Source organism: Acipenser ruthenus, chromosome 10 (assembly GCF_902713425.1).
Source record: "Acipenser ruthenus chromosome 10, fAciRut3.2 maternal haplotype, whole genome shotgun sequence".
NCBI classification, from domain to species: Eukaryota; Metazoa; Chordata; class Actinopteri; order Acipenseriformes; family Acipenseridae; genus Acipenser; species Acipenser ruthenus.
In genome coordinates, this window is record NC_081198.1 from 25236109 (window position 1) to 25251827 (window position 15719).

General features: G+C 41.6%; 1 protein-coding gene across 1 annotated transcript in view; it reads left to right on the forward strand.

Annotated features, from left to right (window-relative positions):
• The window catches only part of patj (PATJ crumbs cell polarity complex component), a 414550-nt gene that overhangs the window by 331520 nt on the left and 67311 nt on the right, over nt 1–15719 (forward strand). The window contains exons 31-32 of the mRNA XM_034001483.3: nt 7745–7817; nt 15430–15522. Coding sequence (XP_033857374.3) covers nt 7745–7817; nt 15430–15522 — 166 coding nt within the window. The remainder of the gene's footprint in view (nt 1–7744; nt 7818–15429; nt 15523–15719) is intronic.

The following is a 15719-nucleotide window of genomic DNA, read 5'->3' on the forward strand; positions in this document are numbered from 1 at the left end:
TCCCCATCCCCAGTTGTAATGCTTTCCTAGAAGCAGGAGAATGTTTCCTGATACCATTCTGCTTGTGAAGTAGCTGGCTTATTGAAATATTGTGCATATTTTTAAAAGAGGAGAAGATTATCTACTCTAAGATTCCGATATATCTAGGAAGTAAGGGGTCTGAGTGACAATAAAAAGAGCTATAAAATCCCTATCCCATTTCTGAAAGTCATTGGCTGTTTCCATCATTTTGTGTCAGTATGTACAGCATACACACATGGAACCTGTACGTTAGAGAGATATGTTGGAGAGACCCTTATGTTCAGTTTCACACCTTATGAGTGTATGTATGTGTGTGTGTGTATATATATATATATATATATATATATATATATAATATATATATTTCAATCAGCATTTATTGGAGGGAATACAGGTGACCAGGTTTATCACAAGGCTATTTTCAGGCTTTTACCATGGTACCACCTCACAGGCCTATTAAAACTGTCATCTGGCTGTAGAGGCAGTGCCGCCATTAAATCTGTGAAATCCCCTATAAGGATGGTGCTTGCAAGTGACACTGAAAGAAAAATGGGAGCCATGACTACTGAATCATGTCATGTTCCAGCCTAATGACATTAACAACATTACAGAGGTCGACAGGAAGCACACATCTTATTGATGGGACTTGCCTGATACTGCTAGGACAACACAACCTTTCTGACCCTAATCTGTTATTTATAGAGATTTATCGATAAAGTCTGTACCGGAATAAAGCAGCAGCTGTGATTGGAACGGTCACTTGTCGGAAAGGGGAGAGAAACAGCCAGATGAGAAGATGATGGTCTGAATAGGAAACTGCAGATATCCTTGAGAGATGAGAGGGCTGTTAGGTGTTGCTGCGAGCTGCTGATGGGCTGGTGACACTGAATCACAGAGGGCGGTTAGTGTAATAACTTAATTTCCGGCTCATCTGCTCAGTGCCAGGGGTTAAACAGGAGACCAGGCAAAAGGTCATGTGCTGGCTGAGGAGAGAAAGGGGGGTTCGGCAGAAACACGACTATAGTGGCGCAACAGATGTTCCAAAAGACAATGAAATAGGCTTGCTGGAGCTGCAGCGGTGTGAGAAGGGATGCCTGTGCTTTCGTTTACTGTCTTGTGCTGTGCAGTCGGGTACTTCTCAGTGTTCTCGTACCGTTACTGTGTTTGGGCATGAGACTCGCCTTTTGCACTTGTACTGTATATGTGTTGGTGGGTGGTGTGTTTTTTTTGTGTTTTTTTTTTAAATCTGTATTCATGCATTGTGTGTGTGTATGTTGTGAGTAAGGGGGGTTGGAACGAGTGTAGATTCTTGTTTTATTAGTTTGTGTCCAGTACATTTGTGGTTTTGATATTTGTAGTTTGTTTGGCTCTGCTGTGTTCTTGTGTGCATAGTGTAGTGTAGGCCTATTTGTATTTTTACTGTGTAGAAAGGACTATGGCTGATACATTGGGAATTGTAATATTTACTACAGAAATTGTTTCAATACCACAGCGTATATTTTTAGAAAATGACCTTGTCTGTTAACTCATTCTTATGTTTTTCCATGTGTACCACTTGTTCAGTTTTGCAAATTAAGGTCTGCTTTGCATCTATTTTTTGATGTCTTTAAAACAACTAGAAGATAACTTCAGTCATGTTGTTAACATTATGAGATGTGATAAATACTAAAAAAAATAATGTTTAAAGATGGGTCTCACATTAAAAACAATGCATGCAAGAAGCACAAACATGTACGTGGGTCTACATAGAAATCAGTATACATAGAAAAATGAGACTGTAGACGAGTTAATTTCTGCACTATGGCAGTCCCATTAAAGGCAAAACATCTTCCACAGTAAATATTTCATTGCTGACCATTTGTAGGCAGACGTCTCACCGTTCCTTTGTGTGTGATGGAACAGCAGGGGAATTCACTCGCCTGACCTGCTTTTTTTTAATCCAGCTCAGGTTAAATGTGAAATGAATTTGGTGGGCTCGGCAGAACCCCAGTGGACATTAGTCTCTGCACATTAAAACACAACAGCATCATTAGCAGTCTCTGGTTGAGAGAGGCCCAGGACTGAATTGCAAGGGCCATTCAGGTCCGAATCGAGGTTTAGTTGTGATAGGTCTGGACTTTTCTTTAACACAAGTTCTTGAGGGTAGCAGAATCTAATTCATGGTAACCTAGTAAATGCATCCTTTGTTTGTTGTGCTATAGTTTCAGTTACCTGAATTTTAACTATTTGATACACTGTGATTGCAGGTCAAGCTGAGCTATTAATTTCTAAATTATAAAGCCTCTTTAGCACTATTGTTGAAACAGAGATAAGAACATAAGAAAGTTTACAAACGAGAGGAGGCCATTCAGCCCATCTTGCTCATTTGGTTGTTAGTAGCTTATTGATCCCAGAATTTCATCAAGCAGCTTCTAGAAGGATCCCAGGGTGTCAGCTTCAACAACATTACTGGGGAGTTGGTTCCAGACCCTCACAATTCTCTGTGTAAAAAATGTGCATCCTATTTTCTGTTCTGAAAGCCCCTTTATCTAATCTCCATTTATGACCCCTGGTCCTTTTTTCTTTTTTCAAGTCAAAGAAGTCCCCCGGGTTGACATTGTCTATACCTTTTAGGATTTTGAATGTTTGAATCAGATCGCCGCATAGTCTTCTTTGTTCAAGACTGAATAGATTCAATTCTTTTAGCCTGTCTGCATACAACATGCCTTTTAAACTCGGGATAATTCTGGTCGATCTTCTTTGCACTCTTTCTAGAGCAGCAATATCCTTTTTGTAACGAGGTGACCAGAACTGAACACAATATTCTAGGTGAGGTCTTACTAATGCATTGTAAAGTTTTAACATTACTTCCCTTGATTTAAATTCAACACTTCTCACAATATATCCGAGCATCTTGTTAGCCTTTTTTATAGCTTCCCCACATTGACTAGATGAAGACATTTCTGAGTCAACATAAACTCCTAGGTCTTTTTCATAGTTCCCTTCTTCAATTTCACTATCTCCCATATGATATTTATAATGCACATTTTTATTGCCCGCATGCAATACTTTACACTTTTCTCTATTAAATTTCATTTGCCATGTGTCTGCCCAATTTTGAATGCTGTCTAGATCATTTTGAATGACCTTTGCTGCTTCAACAGTGTCTGCTTCTCCTCCTATTTTTGTGTTGTCTGCAAATTTAACGAGTTTGCTTACTATATCAGAGTCTAAATCATTAATGTAGATTAGGAATAGCAGATGACCTAATACTGATCCCTGTGGTACACCACTGGTTACCTCACTCCATTTCAAGGTTTCTCCTCTAATCAGTACTTTCTGTTTTCTACCTGTTAACCACTCCCTAATCCATGTGCGTGCATTTCCTTGAATCCCTACTGCGTTCAGTTTCAGAATAAATCTTTTATGCGGGACTTTGTCAAAAGCTTTCTGGAAATCTAAATAAACGATGTCGTATGCTTTGCAGTTATCCATTTTCAATGTTGCATCCTCAAAAAAGTCAAGTAGGTTAGTTAGACATGATCTCCCTTTCCTAAATCCATGCTGGCTGTCTCCCAGGATATTGTTACCATATAGGTAATTTTCCATTTTGGATCTTATTATAGTTTCCATAAGTCCATATTGGTCTGTAGTTACCTGGTTCGGTTTTGTCTCCCTTTTTGTGGATTGGTATTACGTTTGCTATTTTCCAGTCTGTTGGTACAACCCCTGTGTCAAGAGACTGTTGCATGATCTTGGTTAGCGGTTTGTAAATAACTTCTTTCATTTCTTTGAGTACTATTGGGAGGATCTCATCTGGCCCAGGGGATTTGTTTATTTTAGAGCTCCTAGTCCCTTTAACACTTCTGCCTCTGTTATGCTAAAGTTATTTAAAATTGGATAGGAACAGGTCGAATGTGGGGCATGTTGTCCGTGTCCTCCTTTGTAAAAACCTGTGAAAAGTAATCATTTAATATATTTGCTATTTTTTTTTCTTCATCTATGATTTTGCCATTTGTGTCTCTTAGACATTTAACCTCCTCTTTGAATGTTCTCTTGCTGTTATAATATTGGAAAAACATTTTGGAATTGGTTTTAGCACACTTAGCAATATTGATTTCTATCTCTCTCTTGGCCTTTCTAACTTCCTTTTTGACTTGTGTTTGCAGTTCCAAGTACTCTTTCTGTGTGCTTTGTTTTTGGTCCCTTTTAAACGCTGTGTAAAGTGCCTTTTTTCGCTGAATATTTTTTTTAATTGATCTATTAAACCATTTTGGCCATTTTGTTTTAGATTTAGATTTGTCTACTTTTGGGATGTAGCAAATCTGTCATACCTTCGTAGTTTGCTTTTCTAAAATTGTAAACCTTAGCTTTAGTCATTACTTTTGGGGTTTTAAAAAATATTTCAAATGAGACTATGTTGTGGTCTGAGTTTGCCAATGGCTCTCTGACCTCTGTTTTAGTTATTCTGTCTTCATTATTTGAAAAGACTAAATCAAGGCATGCCTCCCCGCTAGCCGGTGCCTTGACAAATTGCGTTAGGAAGCAGTCATTTGTCATTTCCACCATTTCAATTTCGTCCGTCGTGCCCCCCATCGGGTTTTCCCATTTTATACAGGGGAAGTTGAAATCCCCCATTAGTATGGCTTCTCCTTTTCTACACACATTTCGAATGTCATTGTACAACAGATTATTTTGCTCAGCGTCTGAATTTGTGTCCATTATTCTGACCCATATTGATTCTGCATTGTTTTCTTTGTCCTGATTTAACACCTGGGCTTCAAGGCTATTTCTTATGTATAGCGCTACCCCTCCGCCTCTTCTGTCCTGCCTGTCTTTCCTATACAGTGTGTACCCACTAATATTATATTTGTCTCCATCACTCTCAGACAACCAAGTTTCTGTAACACCTATCACATCGTAGTTACTTGTTAGTGCAGTAGCTTCAAGTTCTAACATTTTGTTTCTGAGACTTCTAGCATTAACCCTTTGCGGTCCATTTATTAATCGTGCGTCAGGCACGCCAGGTCTAATTAATTTTCACACGCGCAGTCAATTTTATACGTGCTGTTTAAAAGTATTTTTTTTCACAGTCAAACGGGTTTAAATGGCCCTGCAAATCAACAAAGCACTCACTAGGCATCTCCAGCCCCGCCCCACCCTTTCGTTTGCTATAGCGTTCAGCTATGTAAGAAATAAATAATTAATAATAATAGTCGTACATACCGATCGATCATCTCCGGATCACTCGTTTTATCACCAAACTCCTCAATAATGCGATCCAAGTCATTATTTTATTACTATAACATCTGAAAAAAGCTCTGCAAATGTCCATGATAGTCTCAGTGCGCTGACGCACTCAGCCTGCTTGTTTACTATGAACGCCCCATTATCTGATACCTGATACCATGTATGACTATTCATGAAATACGCGGTTTTTTTTTTTTCCGACTTGTCTCGGCTCCTGTCGCTCCCACTCGGCAATTGAATGGTTTTCTCTGCTTTTTCCGGAGAAAAAACGACTAAACACCCGTTTATTGCGTTGCTATAATGATGTCGGACCCAGTCCGACAAAGGACCTGTGAGGAATAATTGCAATGTCGGACCCAGTCCGACAGTGGACCGCAAAGGGTTAAGATAAATACTTTTAATAGTGGTCTTACCTGAGTTGTTTACCTTGTTTTGATGTGATCTCCCTTCTGTTTTTTTGTTTTCTCCCCCCTTCCTTTCTAGTTTAAATGCTTCTGTACCGCCTGAAGGATCCTTTCTCCGAGTAGATTGGTTCCCTTCCTGTTTAAGTGCAGTCCGTCCCACCTGTATAGATAGTCCTTGTTGTAGAAAGTGCTCCAATGTTCAAGAAAGGTGAAGCCTTCCTGTGTGCACCACGATTTCAGCCATGCATTTTGATTTTGTATTTCCAGCTGTCCATATGGTCCTTTGCAAGGCGCCGGCAGTATCCCAGAAAATACCACAGTTTTGGTCTTGTCTTTTAATATCCTTCCTAGCTCTCTGAATTTGTTTTGCAGGGATCTTGGCCTGTCTCTTATTATTATTATTATTATTATTATAATAATAGACTCTTCCAATGTTGTTTGTACCGATTGGGACGACTACTACCGGGTCATCTCCTGTTCGTTCCAGGAGCCTGTCCACATTCTCAGTGATGTGCTTGACTGAGGCTCCTGGAAGGCAGCACACTGTTGTGTAGTAAGGGGGTCCAAACTGCGAACTGAACTTGCTGTGTTTCTCAGTATGGAGTCCGCAACAATCATGACCTCCCTTCTTTTTGCTGCCTGGTCAGCACTGTTTATAGGGTCCTGGGTGTTGTTTCTTTCATTTTCGTGATGTTGGTTTTGGTCATCTAAATGTTGAAGTGGCTCAAATGTGTTGGCTGTCTGGATTTCTGGTGGTTGTGTTTGACGAAGTTTCTTTTTTTCCCTGCTTCTGCCTATCTGAACCCAGCTGTTTCGACTCTCTTCCATCTCCGTGGTGGCTTTAAAACCACACGCTGTCGCTGGGAAGTCTGCCTGCCTTTTGTTTGTTTGTGTTTGTGCTGCGTGCTCCGCTCCTCCCCCGTGTCCCAGAACGCCGCGGGATTTGAATCAGCTGCTCCGAGTTTCAGCTTATCAGAAAAATACACGCAGCTGCAAGGCTTTAAGCTGCAATGTTTTCTGATTAAAGCAACTCCAGATTTAAAGATGTAATTCCTCCTTTCTGCTTCTAACTGCATTGTACTTGTCCATGACTGTACTTCTCCCATGATGTCACTTCCACACGCTGTCGCTGGGAAGTCTGCCTGCCTTTTGTTTGTTTGTGTTTGTGCTCAGAGAGAAGGTCATTAACTGACAGAAATGGACCGATTTCATTTCCAAACAGCTGCCTGTTTCAGTTGTGGCTCTCGTAATTTTCTTTCTCTGGAAATACCATCAATAAAGCAGTTCACTGTATTTAAATCACGTACCTAGGGCTGACTTCAATTACTGAAACATTGTTACAGTGACATCTTAACAAACACATTCTTAAAGTTTTGAAATGTGTACATTTTTTTGGCATTGTAGTATGTAGAGGAGGCAGGGAAGCGGAGACATTGACTCTCAGAGTGGAAGTGCAGCTCTGCAATATACAGTGCCAAATCAAACACTTCAAAGGGTGGGGGCACAAAATGTATGCTAAGTAAAGGGGACAGCATATTAAAAGTTTGCGCACTACTGTGCTAAATAACATCATCAATAATAATAATAATAATAATAATAATAATAATAATAATAATAATAATAATAAAAGGAGATGACAAAGTAACCGTAGCCAGTACTTTAAGCACAGCACAGAAACCAGGACCAGAGGACGCAGTTGGAAAGTAAGTCGTAAGACATGGGAACAAGATCTGACGAGACAAAGTTTTAGGATCAATCAGCTCAAGGAACCATACAAGGATTATATATTTTCTAACATTCTTACGTTCTTATGTACTGATTTTGAAAGGAATATTACTTAATAAAATATATATAATTATTGTGTGCTTATCCAATTGTTGAACAACTTGGTAAGCTCAAACTTTGAGAGTATCAGAATCTGGGGATGTGAGGAGGTTGGCCCATAATTACAAGTGTCACTGTTCATTTTGTATTTAGAGCCATATCCTTTAGCACCAGCTATTGAGAGTATACAAATCTATATGTCTCTTCCATATTGTGAATGTAGATCATGCCCTAGATAGCTCTAATACTTTTTTCTTTTTTTAAAGGAATGAAGATGCTGTCAATCAGATGGCGGTACCCCCCTTCCCAGGATCCTCTGGTTCTCTCTCTTCAACAGAGGTAGGGTTATTTTACCCTTCTCTTAGCTCCTGCTTTTAAGCCATGCAGTGCTTTGAAGTTGAGAAATGTCTTCATTGTGGATTCCAAAGGGAGCCTCTGGCACTCCTGTGGGTTAGGTAGGCAAAACCGCTAGAGACTGTTTCTCCTCATCTTGCTACAGTGGACCCTACTGACCAGGGCCAAGGGGAGCTCAAGTGGACACCTGCAGGGCTGGCCTTTGTCCTCCAGAGGCCGGTAGCTCGCTGACATCCGCTCTCGAGGTTCTGGGTGTACAGAGGCAATCGGCTTAGTTGTGGGATCAAAGAATGCCCACTAGGGCTGCCATGTTTATTTTTAAATGTGAAAACTACTTGCAGTAAACTTAAACATTTGGAAAATCGCATGGCTAATTAACAGAAAGCACGACCCGTTACGTGTTTTAAGTTTCACTTCTGTCAAATCTACAGTAAATTACACAAACAAACTAAGAATTCAAATAAACTGAAATAGTATTTAGGCAAGTAGCGACCGTATCGGAGGTTGGTTATGTATTGTCACTTGAAACAATAACTTTACATTGAATTTCCACTACCTTTTCCCCATAACTTCTCCTTTTCCACATAGAGAAGAAAATGTATTTTAAAATGTTGACACTGCATCACGATAAACCAGCAAGGCGATTTACAATCCACAGGTCAGCCTTTGAGTATTTATTTGGCAGGAAGTTGAGTCTGGTGAAGTGCATATGCTCAACTAGCCACTGAAGCAGAACAGTGAGGATGGAGAGTCCGGGTTTACCCAGTGGAGGTGGGTTGTCGAGGATTTGTAGCACACTCTCAACCCTGTTTCTCAGAGATGTTGGATTCAGTGGCCAAGAATTGCATCGCACAGTGAAGAACTTATCTGAAGCAGCAGAGAGGAGCAGCAACTGGCTGTGGTTGAGACTGAAAGATTCTGGCTGGGGATCTCAAGCACAATAGAAAGAAAGAAATTCTGATGTACGGGTAAGTAAGCTGGGCTGAGTTGAGTGGGGGACGGAGGGGGGTGATGGTGATGCTGGGATGCCAGAATCACCGTCGAGCCCTCTTGAGGTGTTGTGGGCTAGTCTACGAAACACAGAGGATGGAAGGTGCCCACTTGAAGACCCCAGAGATGTACTCTACTTAGCTCAATCGAGACGGTTGTCATGCTGATGTGCTGGGGAGACCGCACTGTGGTTGATCCCCGGAGCCAGCATCGCAGCCGTTGTGTGTGCTGATGCGCTAGGGAAGCAATAAGCTGATCCCTGGAGCCAGCATTACACTTCAGCCATTAACACCAGACAGAAGGATATCTACATCATCATATGGAAGGAAACGCAAATGGACGGAGACACATATGGATCACATTAGTTTACTGTAAAGCTACGTCTTAGTTGGTGCTTATCTTGGCGAGAGCCGAGTTCAAATCAGCATGAAGTTTTAACATCTACTCTCATGTAATGGAAATCATGAAGATCTGGATACGTCCAGTGACTGCTGTGAATAGTGCAGCTGGCAACAAGGGAAAGACCTTGTGACAGCCTGGAGAGACAGCTGACAGGAGGAGAGAGACCCCATTGGGGCTGGCAAGGGTTACCTACCCTTGTCGGCAGTATCCAGCTCTGTGTTTACAGGATGCTGGAGACACCCGTCCAAGGCTTCTAAGAAATTTAAAAGAAAAATACCCCTAGAGTCTGCGAGAGCGGGGGCGGAACATGACTCAACGTTGGACAACACGGTTAACGACTTAGGAACGGAAACGGATATGAGTATGGAGAGTACTTCACAAAAGACTAGTTCAAGATCTGCCCTTGGCAAAGACATGGAACTCCAGGTTTGTGTCTATGGCTGGAGCAAGGTGACAACGGTCAGGGGTTTGAAGATTCATCAAGGGAGAATGAAATGGTTGAGGGAGAAGGGACAAGGGGCTCGCATTGATCAGTACTTCTTACGAAGTCAGTCAAGTCAGTTGAATGAAATCCAGCGACAGGAAGCAAACCACAGTTCGCAGGATATCAGCACCCCTGTCATAGATGTGAGGAGGACTTGCATGGACACAGTTAGTGATGAACCTAATGATCCTTGTGAACCCGGTCAGACAAACCAGCATAAGAGAGAAAAGAACCTCAACGGGCACAAGCCTGGAGTTAAATGGCCAAGAGCTTGTGAGAAAACTGCATGGGACACAGTAAACACATACAGATTCAAAAAGGCAGGAGCCTATGTCAATTCCTTCAGACATCCCACCTATCAATCCACCAGAATACCAAATGGAGGACTGTGCACCTAAGTGGAAAGAAGTAGAGCAAGCTGTGAAAAAAGCAAGGGCTTCATCATCTCCAGGGCCTAATGGAGTTCCGTACAGAGTGTACAAGAGTGCTTCAGGAGTTCTACGGATTCTGTGGAAATTGATGAAAGTGGCATGGGAAAAACAGGTTGTACCAAGAGCATGGTGCCGAGCAGGTGGAGTCTTTATACCTAAAGAAAAAGATTCTACAAGCATTAGTCAGTTTCGTCCTATTTCCCTATTAAACGTAGAAGGCAAGATTTTCTTCAGCATTATTGCTCAGAGATTGTCAACTTACCTATTAACCCTTTGCGGTCCTATGTCGGACCTGGTCCGACATTGCAATTATTCCTATCCGGTCCAATGTCGGACCCTGTCCGACATCATCAACAAGACGCAAAAAATGGGTTTCTAGTCGTTTTTCTCCGGAAAAAGCCGAGAGAACCATTCAATGGCCGAGTGGGAGCAACAGGAGCCAAGACAAGTGGAAAATTTTTTAAAAAAGGGCGTATCTCATGAATAGTCATACTTGCCCCTGGCATCTGGTAATGGAGGCCATAAGGAAACAAGCTGGCTGTGACTGCATCAGCGCTCAGAGAATATCACGGACATTTGCAGAGCTTTTTTCAGATGTTATAGTAATAAAATAATGACTTGGATCGCATTATTGAGGTGTTTGGTGATAAAACGAGTGATCAGGAGATGATTGATCGGTATGTACGACTATTATTATTATTATTATTATTATTATTATTTATTTCTTAGCATATGTGAAAGCTATAGCGAACGAAAGGGTGGGGCGGGGCTGGAGATGCCTATTGAGTGCTTGTTGATATGCAGGGCCTTTTAAACCCGTTTGACTGTAGAAAAAAAATACTTTTAAACTGCGCGTGTGAAAATAAATTGGACCTGACGCGCACTTAATAAATGGACTGCAAAGGGTTAAAGAACTGCTTCATTGACACTTCAATACAAAAAGCGGGCAATCCAGGTTTCCCAGGATGCTTAGAACACATCAATGTGATCTGGCAACAAATTCAATCAGCTAAAAAGGAGAGGAAGGAGCTCCATGTGACATTCCTGGATTTGGCTAATGCATATGGTTCAGTGCCACATGAACTTCTTTGGGCAGCATTTGATTTTTTCAGTGTACCGATGACAATAACAAATTTAGTGAAAGCCTACTTTGGAGATTTGCAATTTAGTTTTTCAACTTCAGAATTCAGCACTACATGGCAATGCCTAGAAGTTGGAGTAATGGCAGGATGCACCATTTCTCCACTGGCTTTTACCATGGCAGTGGAAGTAATCATTAGGGCATCAAAATGGGTAGTAGGAGGAGAGCGCTTGGATAGGAACACATGTCGACCTGTTCCTATCCAGTTTTAAATAACTTTAGCATAACACTGGGCAGCAGTGTGGAGTAGTGGTTATGGCTCTGGACTCTTGACCGGAGGGTTGTGGGTTCAATCCCTGGTAGGGGACACTGCTGCTGTACCCTTGAGCAAGGTTCTTTACCTAGATTGCTCCAGTAAAAACCCAACTGTATAAATGGGTAATTGTATGTAAAAATAATGTGATATCTTGTAACAATTGTAAGTCGCCCTGGATAAGGGCGTCTTCTGAGAAATAAATAATAATAATAATAATAATAATAATAATAATAATAAATTAACCAATAACATTGAATGGGCACGAATGCAATTCAAGCCCACTAAATCAAGGAGCATCTCTGTAAAGTAGTAGATAAAACGTTCTTCATTAATGGTGAGGCAATACCAACAGTGTCTGAGAAGCCAGTGAAGAGTCTTGGGAGATGGTACGACGGGGATCTAAAGGACACAGTTCGTGTGGGAGAAGTTAGACAACAAGCAGTGGAAGGGTTGAAGAGCATAGACAGCAGCGCTTTACCAGGCAAACTAAAACTCTGGTGCTTTCAGTTTGGTCTACTGCCGAGGTTGCCGTGGCCACTCACTGTGTACGAGGTTTCTTTGACAACAGTAGAGAAGCTGGAAGCTTTAATCAGTTCATACATCAGGAAATGGTTGGGAGTTCCGCGCTGCCTCAGCAGAGTGGGACTGTATGGTAAAGGAATACTGCAGCTATCAGTCTCCGCTCTAACCGAGGAGTTTAAGTTGGCCAAGGTCAAACTGGAAATTACATTAGTAGAGTCACGCGACAAATGCGTAAGGGAGGCAGCACCTGTGTTGAAAACTGGAAGAAAGTGCCCTTCGAATTGGTGATATCATGGGGCAAGTTCAGCATGGAAGAGGGGGTCTTGGTCTCAGTTCAGCTCCTCCTACATGGCACAAGGCAGCCCCAGCTCAACTGTAGTCAGCGAGGTGCAAAAGCAGGAGGACAGGATGAGGTGCATAAAGGCCATTTCCCAGGCCAAGCAGGGAGAATGGATGAGATGGGAGAGTGTGGAACAACGCAAGATTGGCTGGCAAGACCTATGGTCAATGGAACAGAGCGGGATCAGTTTCCTCATCAGGTCAACATATATGATATTCTGCCATCACCACAGAACCTAAACCTCTGGGTAGGAGAGGATCCCTCATGTCATTTGTGTTCATCACCTGCAACATTAAGGCACATTTTGAGAGGATGTAAGGTGGCTCTTAGCCAAGGACTGTTTACTTGGCGCCATGACCAGGTGCTGCGATGTTTGGCCTTAGCATTGGAAGACAAGCGTAACATGACCAATAAGTTGCCACCTGTTCCATCAAAACATTACACACAAAAGACAACATTCCTCCGCCCAGGATAGCAACCACCAAGAAAAGGTGTTAAAACCAATCCTCGCCCAGGACAACTGGAAGCTGCTAGAGACTGGAAAATGCTGGCAGATGTTGGTCAACGACTTATTTTTCCACCTGAGATTGCCACCACTAACCTTCGACCAGATACTGTCTTGTCTGGATCAGCACGCCTTGTTCACCTGGTAGAGTTAACAGTGCCATGGGAGGATGCTGTAGATGAGGCGTATGAGAGGAAGAAACTGCAGTATGCTCAACTAGCCACTGAAGCGGAACAGTGAGGATGGAAGGTCCGGGTTTACCCAGTAGAGATGGGATGTAGAGGATTTGAGGCACGCTCTACAACCCAGTTTCTCAGAGACGTCGGATTCAGTGGCCAAGAGTTGCGTCGCACAGTGAAGAACTTATCTGAAGAAGCAGGGAGGAGCAGCAACTGGCTGTGGTTGAGACGGAAAGATTCTGGCTGGGGATCTCAAGCACAATAGAAAGAAAGAAACGCTGATGTACAGGTAAGTAAGCTGGGCGTGGTTGAGTGGGGGACGGAGTGGGGTGATGCTGGGACGCCAGAATCACTGTCGAGCCCTCTTGAGGTGTTGTGGGCTAGTCGACGAAACACCGAGGATGGAAGGTGCCCACTTGAAGACCCCATAGATGTACCCTACTTAGCTCAATCCAGACGGTTGTCATGCTGATGTGCTGGGGAGACCGCACTGTAGTTGATCCCCGGAGCCAGCATCGCAGCCGTTGTGTGTGCTGATGCGCTAGGGAGGCAATAAGCTGATCCCTGGAGACAGCATTACACTTCAGCCATTAACACAAGACAGAAGGATATCTACATCATCATATGGAAGGAAACGCAAATGGATGGAGACACATATGGATCACATTAGTTTACTGTAAAGCTACATCTTAGTTGGTGCTTATCTTGGCAAGAGCTGAGTTCATATCAGCATGAAGTTTAACATCTACTCTCGTGTAATGGAAATCATGTAGTTTCTTAACAGGCTCTTGTTTACCAATGCTGGCTCACAAGTATGCAAAGAAACATACATCTACAGCTAGCGTTTGCACAAAAAAGGTTAGGTTGTTTAATAATGAACTGACATGCCATTCACATTATTATTATTATTATTATTATTATTATTATTATTATTATTATTATTATTATTATTATTATTAATTTATTTATTTATTTATTTATTTATTTATTTATTTATTTATTTATTTGACAGACGTCTTTATCCAAGGCGACTTACAGGTGTTACAGGACAATACAAGGTTACAGTACAGAAACATTATTTAAATAGTGTAGTTTACAGTAAGTGCAAGTACTACTAGAATACAATATGACATAAGAAGTAAGAACTTGGCATTAAGACCATTTGTATCTACAATGACATAAGAACATAAGAAAGTTTACAAACGAGAGGAGGCCTTTCGGCCCATCTTGTTCGTTTGGTTGTTAGTAGGTTATTGATCCTAGAATCTCATCAAGCAGCTTCTAGAAGGATCCCAGGGTGTCGGCTTCAACAACATTACTGGGGAGTTGGTTCCAGACCCTCACAATTCTCTGTGTAAAAAAGTGCCTCCTATTTTCTGTTCTGAATGCCCCTTTATGTAATCTCCATTTGTGACCCATGGTCCTTGTTTCTTTTTTCAGGTCGAAATTGTCTATACATTCTAGAATTTTGAATGCTTGAATCAGATCGCCGCGTAGTCTTCTTTGTTCAAGACTGAATAGATTCAGTTCTTTAAGCCTGCCTGCATATGACATGCCTTTTAAACCCAGAATAATTCTGGTCGCTCTTCTTTGCACTCTTTCTAGAGCAGCAATATCTTTTTTGTACCGAGGTGACCAGAACTGAACACAGTATTCTAGATAAGGTCTTACTAATGCATTGTAACGTTTTAATATTACTTCCCTTGATTTAAATTCAACACTTTTCACAATTTATCCGAGCATCTTATTGGCCTTTTTTTAATAGCTTCCACACATTGTCTAGATGAAGACATTTCTGAGTCAATATAAACTCCTAGGTCTTTTTCATGATTCCTTCTTCAATTTCAGTATCTCCCATATGATATTTATAATGCACATTTTTATTGACATAATAGCAGTGCAATAGTACCAAGATGGAGCATCAGCTGAGAGTCCAGTAACATGGTGCTTAGGTCAGGCAAGTCCAGTGCATGGTAGGAGGGGTAGATCAAAAGATCTACAAGCGCAGTCTAAACAGGTGGGTCTTGCGATTGCAACTTTTACAAAACTTACAACAAAAATATATCTGGTGGGGATAGAGACTTGTCAGCTGCTTAATGTCAGTTTATAGTTTCTGGATTCTCTAAATGTTTATTAGTAGTAAAGTAAACAGACGCACTTACACGTTGAAAGCTGTCAGCCTTCACACCCACTGACATTGCGTTCTCCTGAGCTGTTGTGTGGAATTGCTGCACTGAGAAATGTTTTCCATAGTTGATTTATGACCCAGTAATGCTGAATAATACAAAATATTATGCATTGAATCTAAAGAAAACTACAACCTTGCATCCTTTCTTGTTTGTTTTAGTCTTGTTTGTTTTCATCTACTGAAATCGTGGTATCCCTAGCAACAGAGGAATTCTCAGAGAAGAGGAACAGCCCCAGTGTGGCTTTCACTCAGGTAAGAGTTTAGAGCTGGAGTTTAACTGCTTTCAAAGAGTGTCCCGTGGAAATTAGGAAATACACGTGGTTACAACATTCTAGAGAGAACTACAGTAGAAGCTCAGAGTTACGAACACCTTGGGAATGGAGGTTGTGTCTGTAACAATCAGTTTTCAATGATTTTAAGAAATATGTACACCTGCTATCTACATCCTG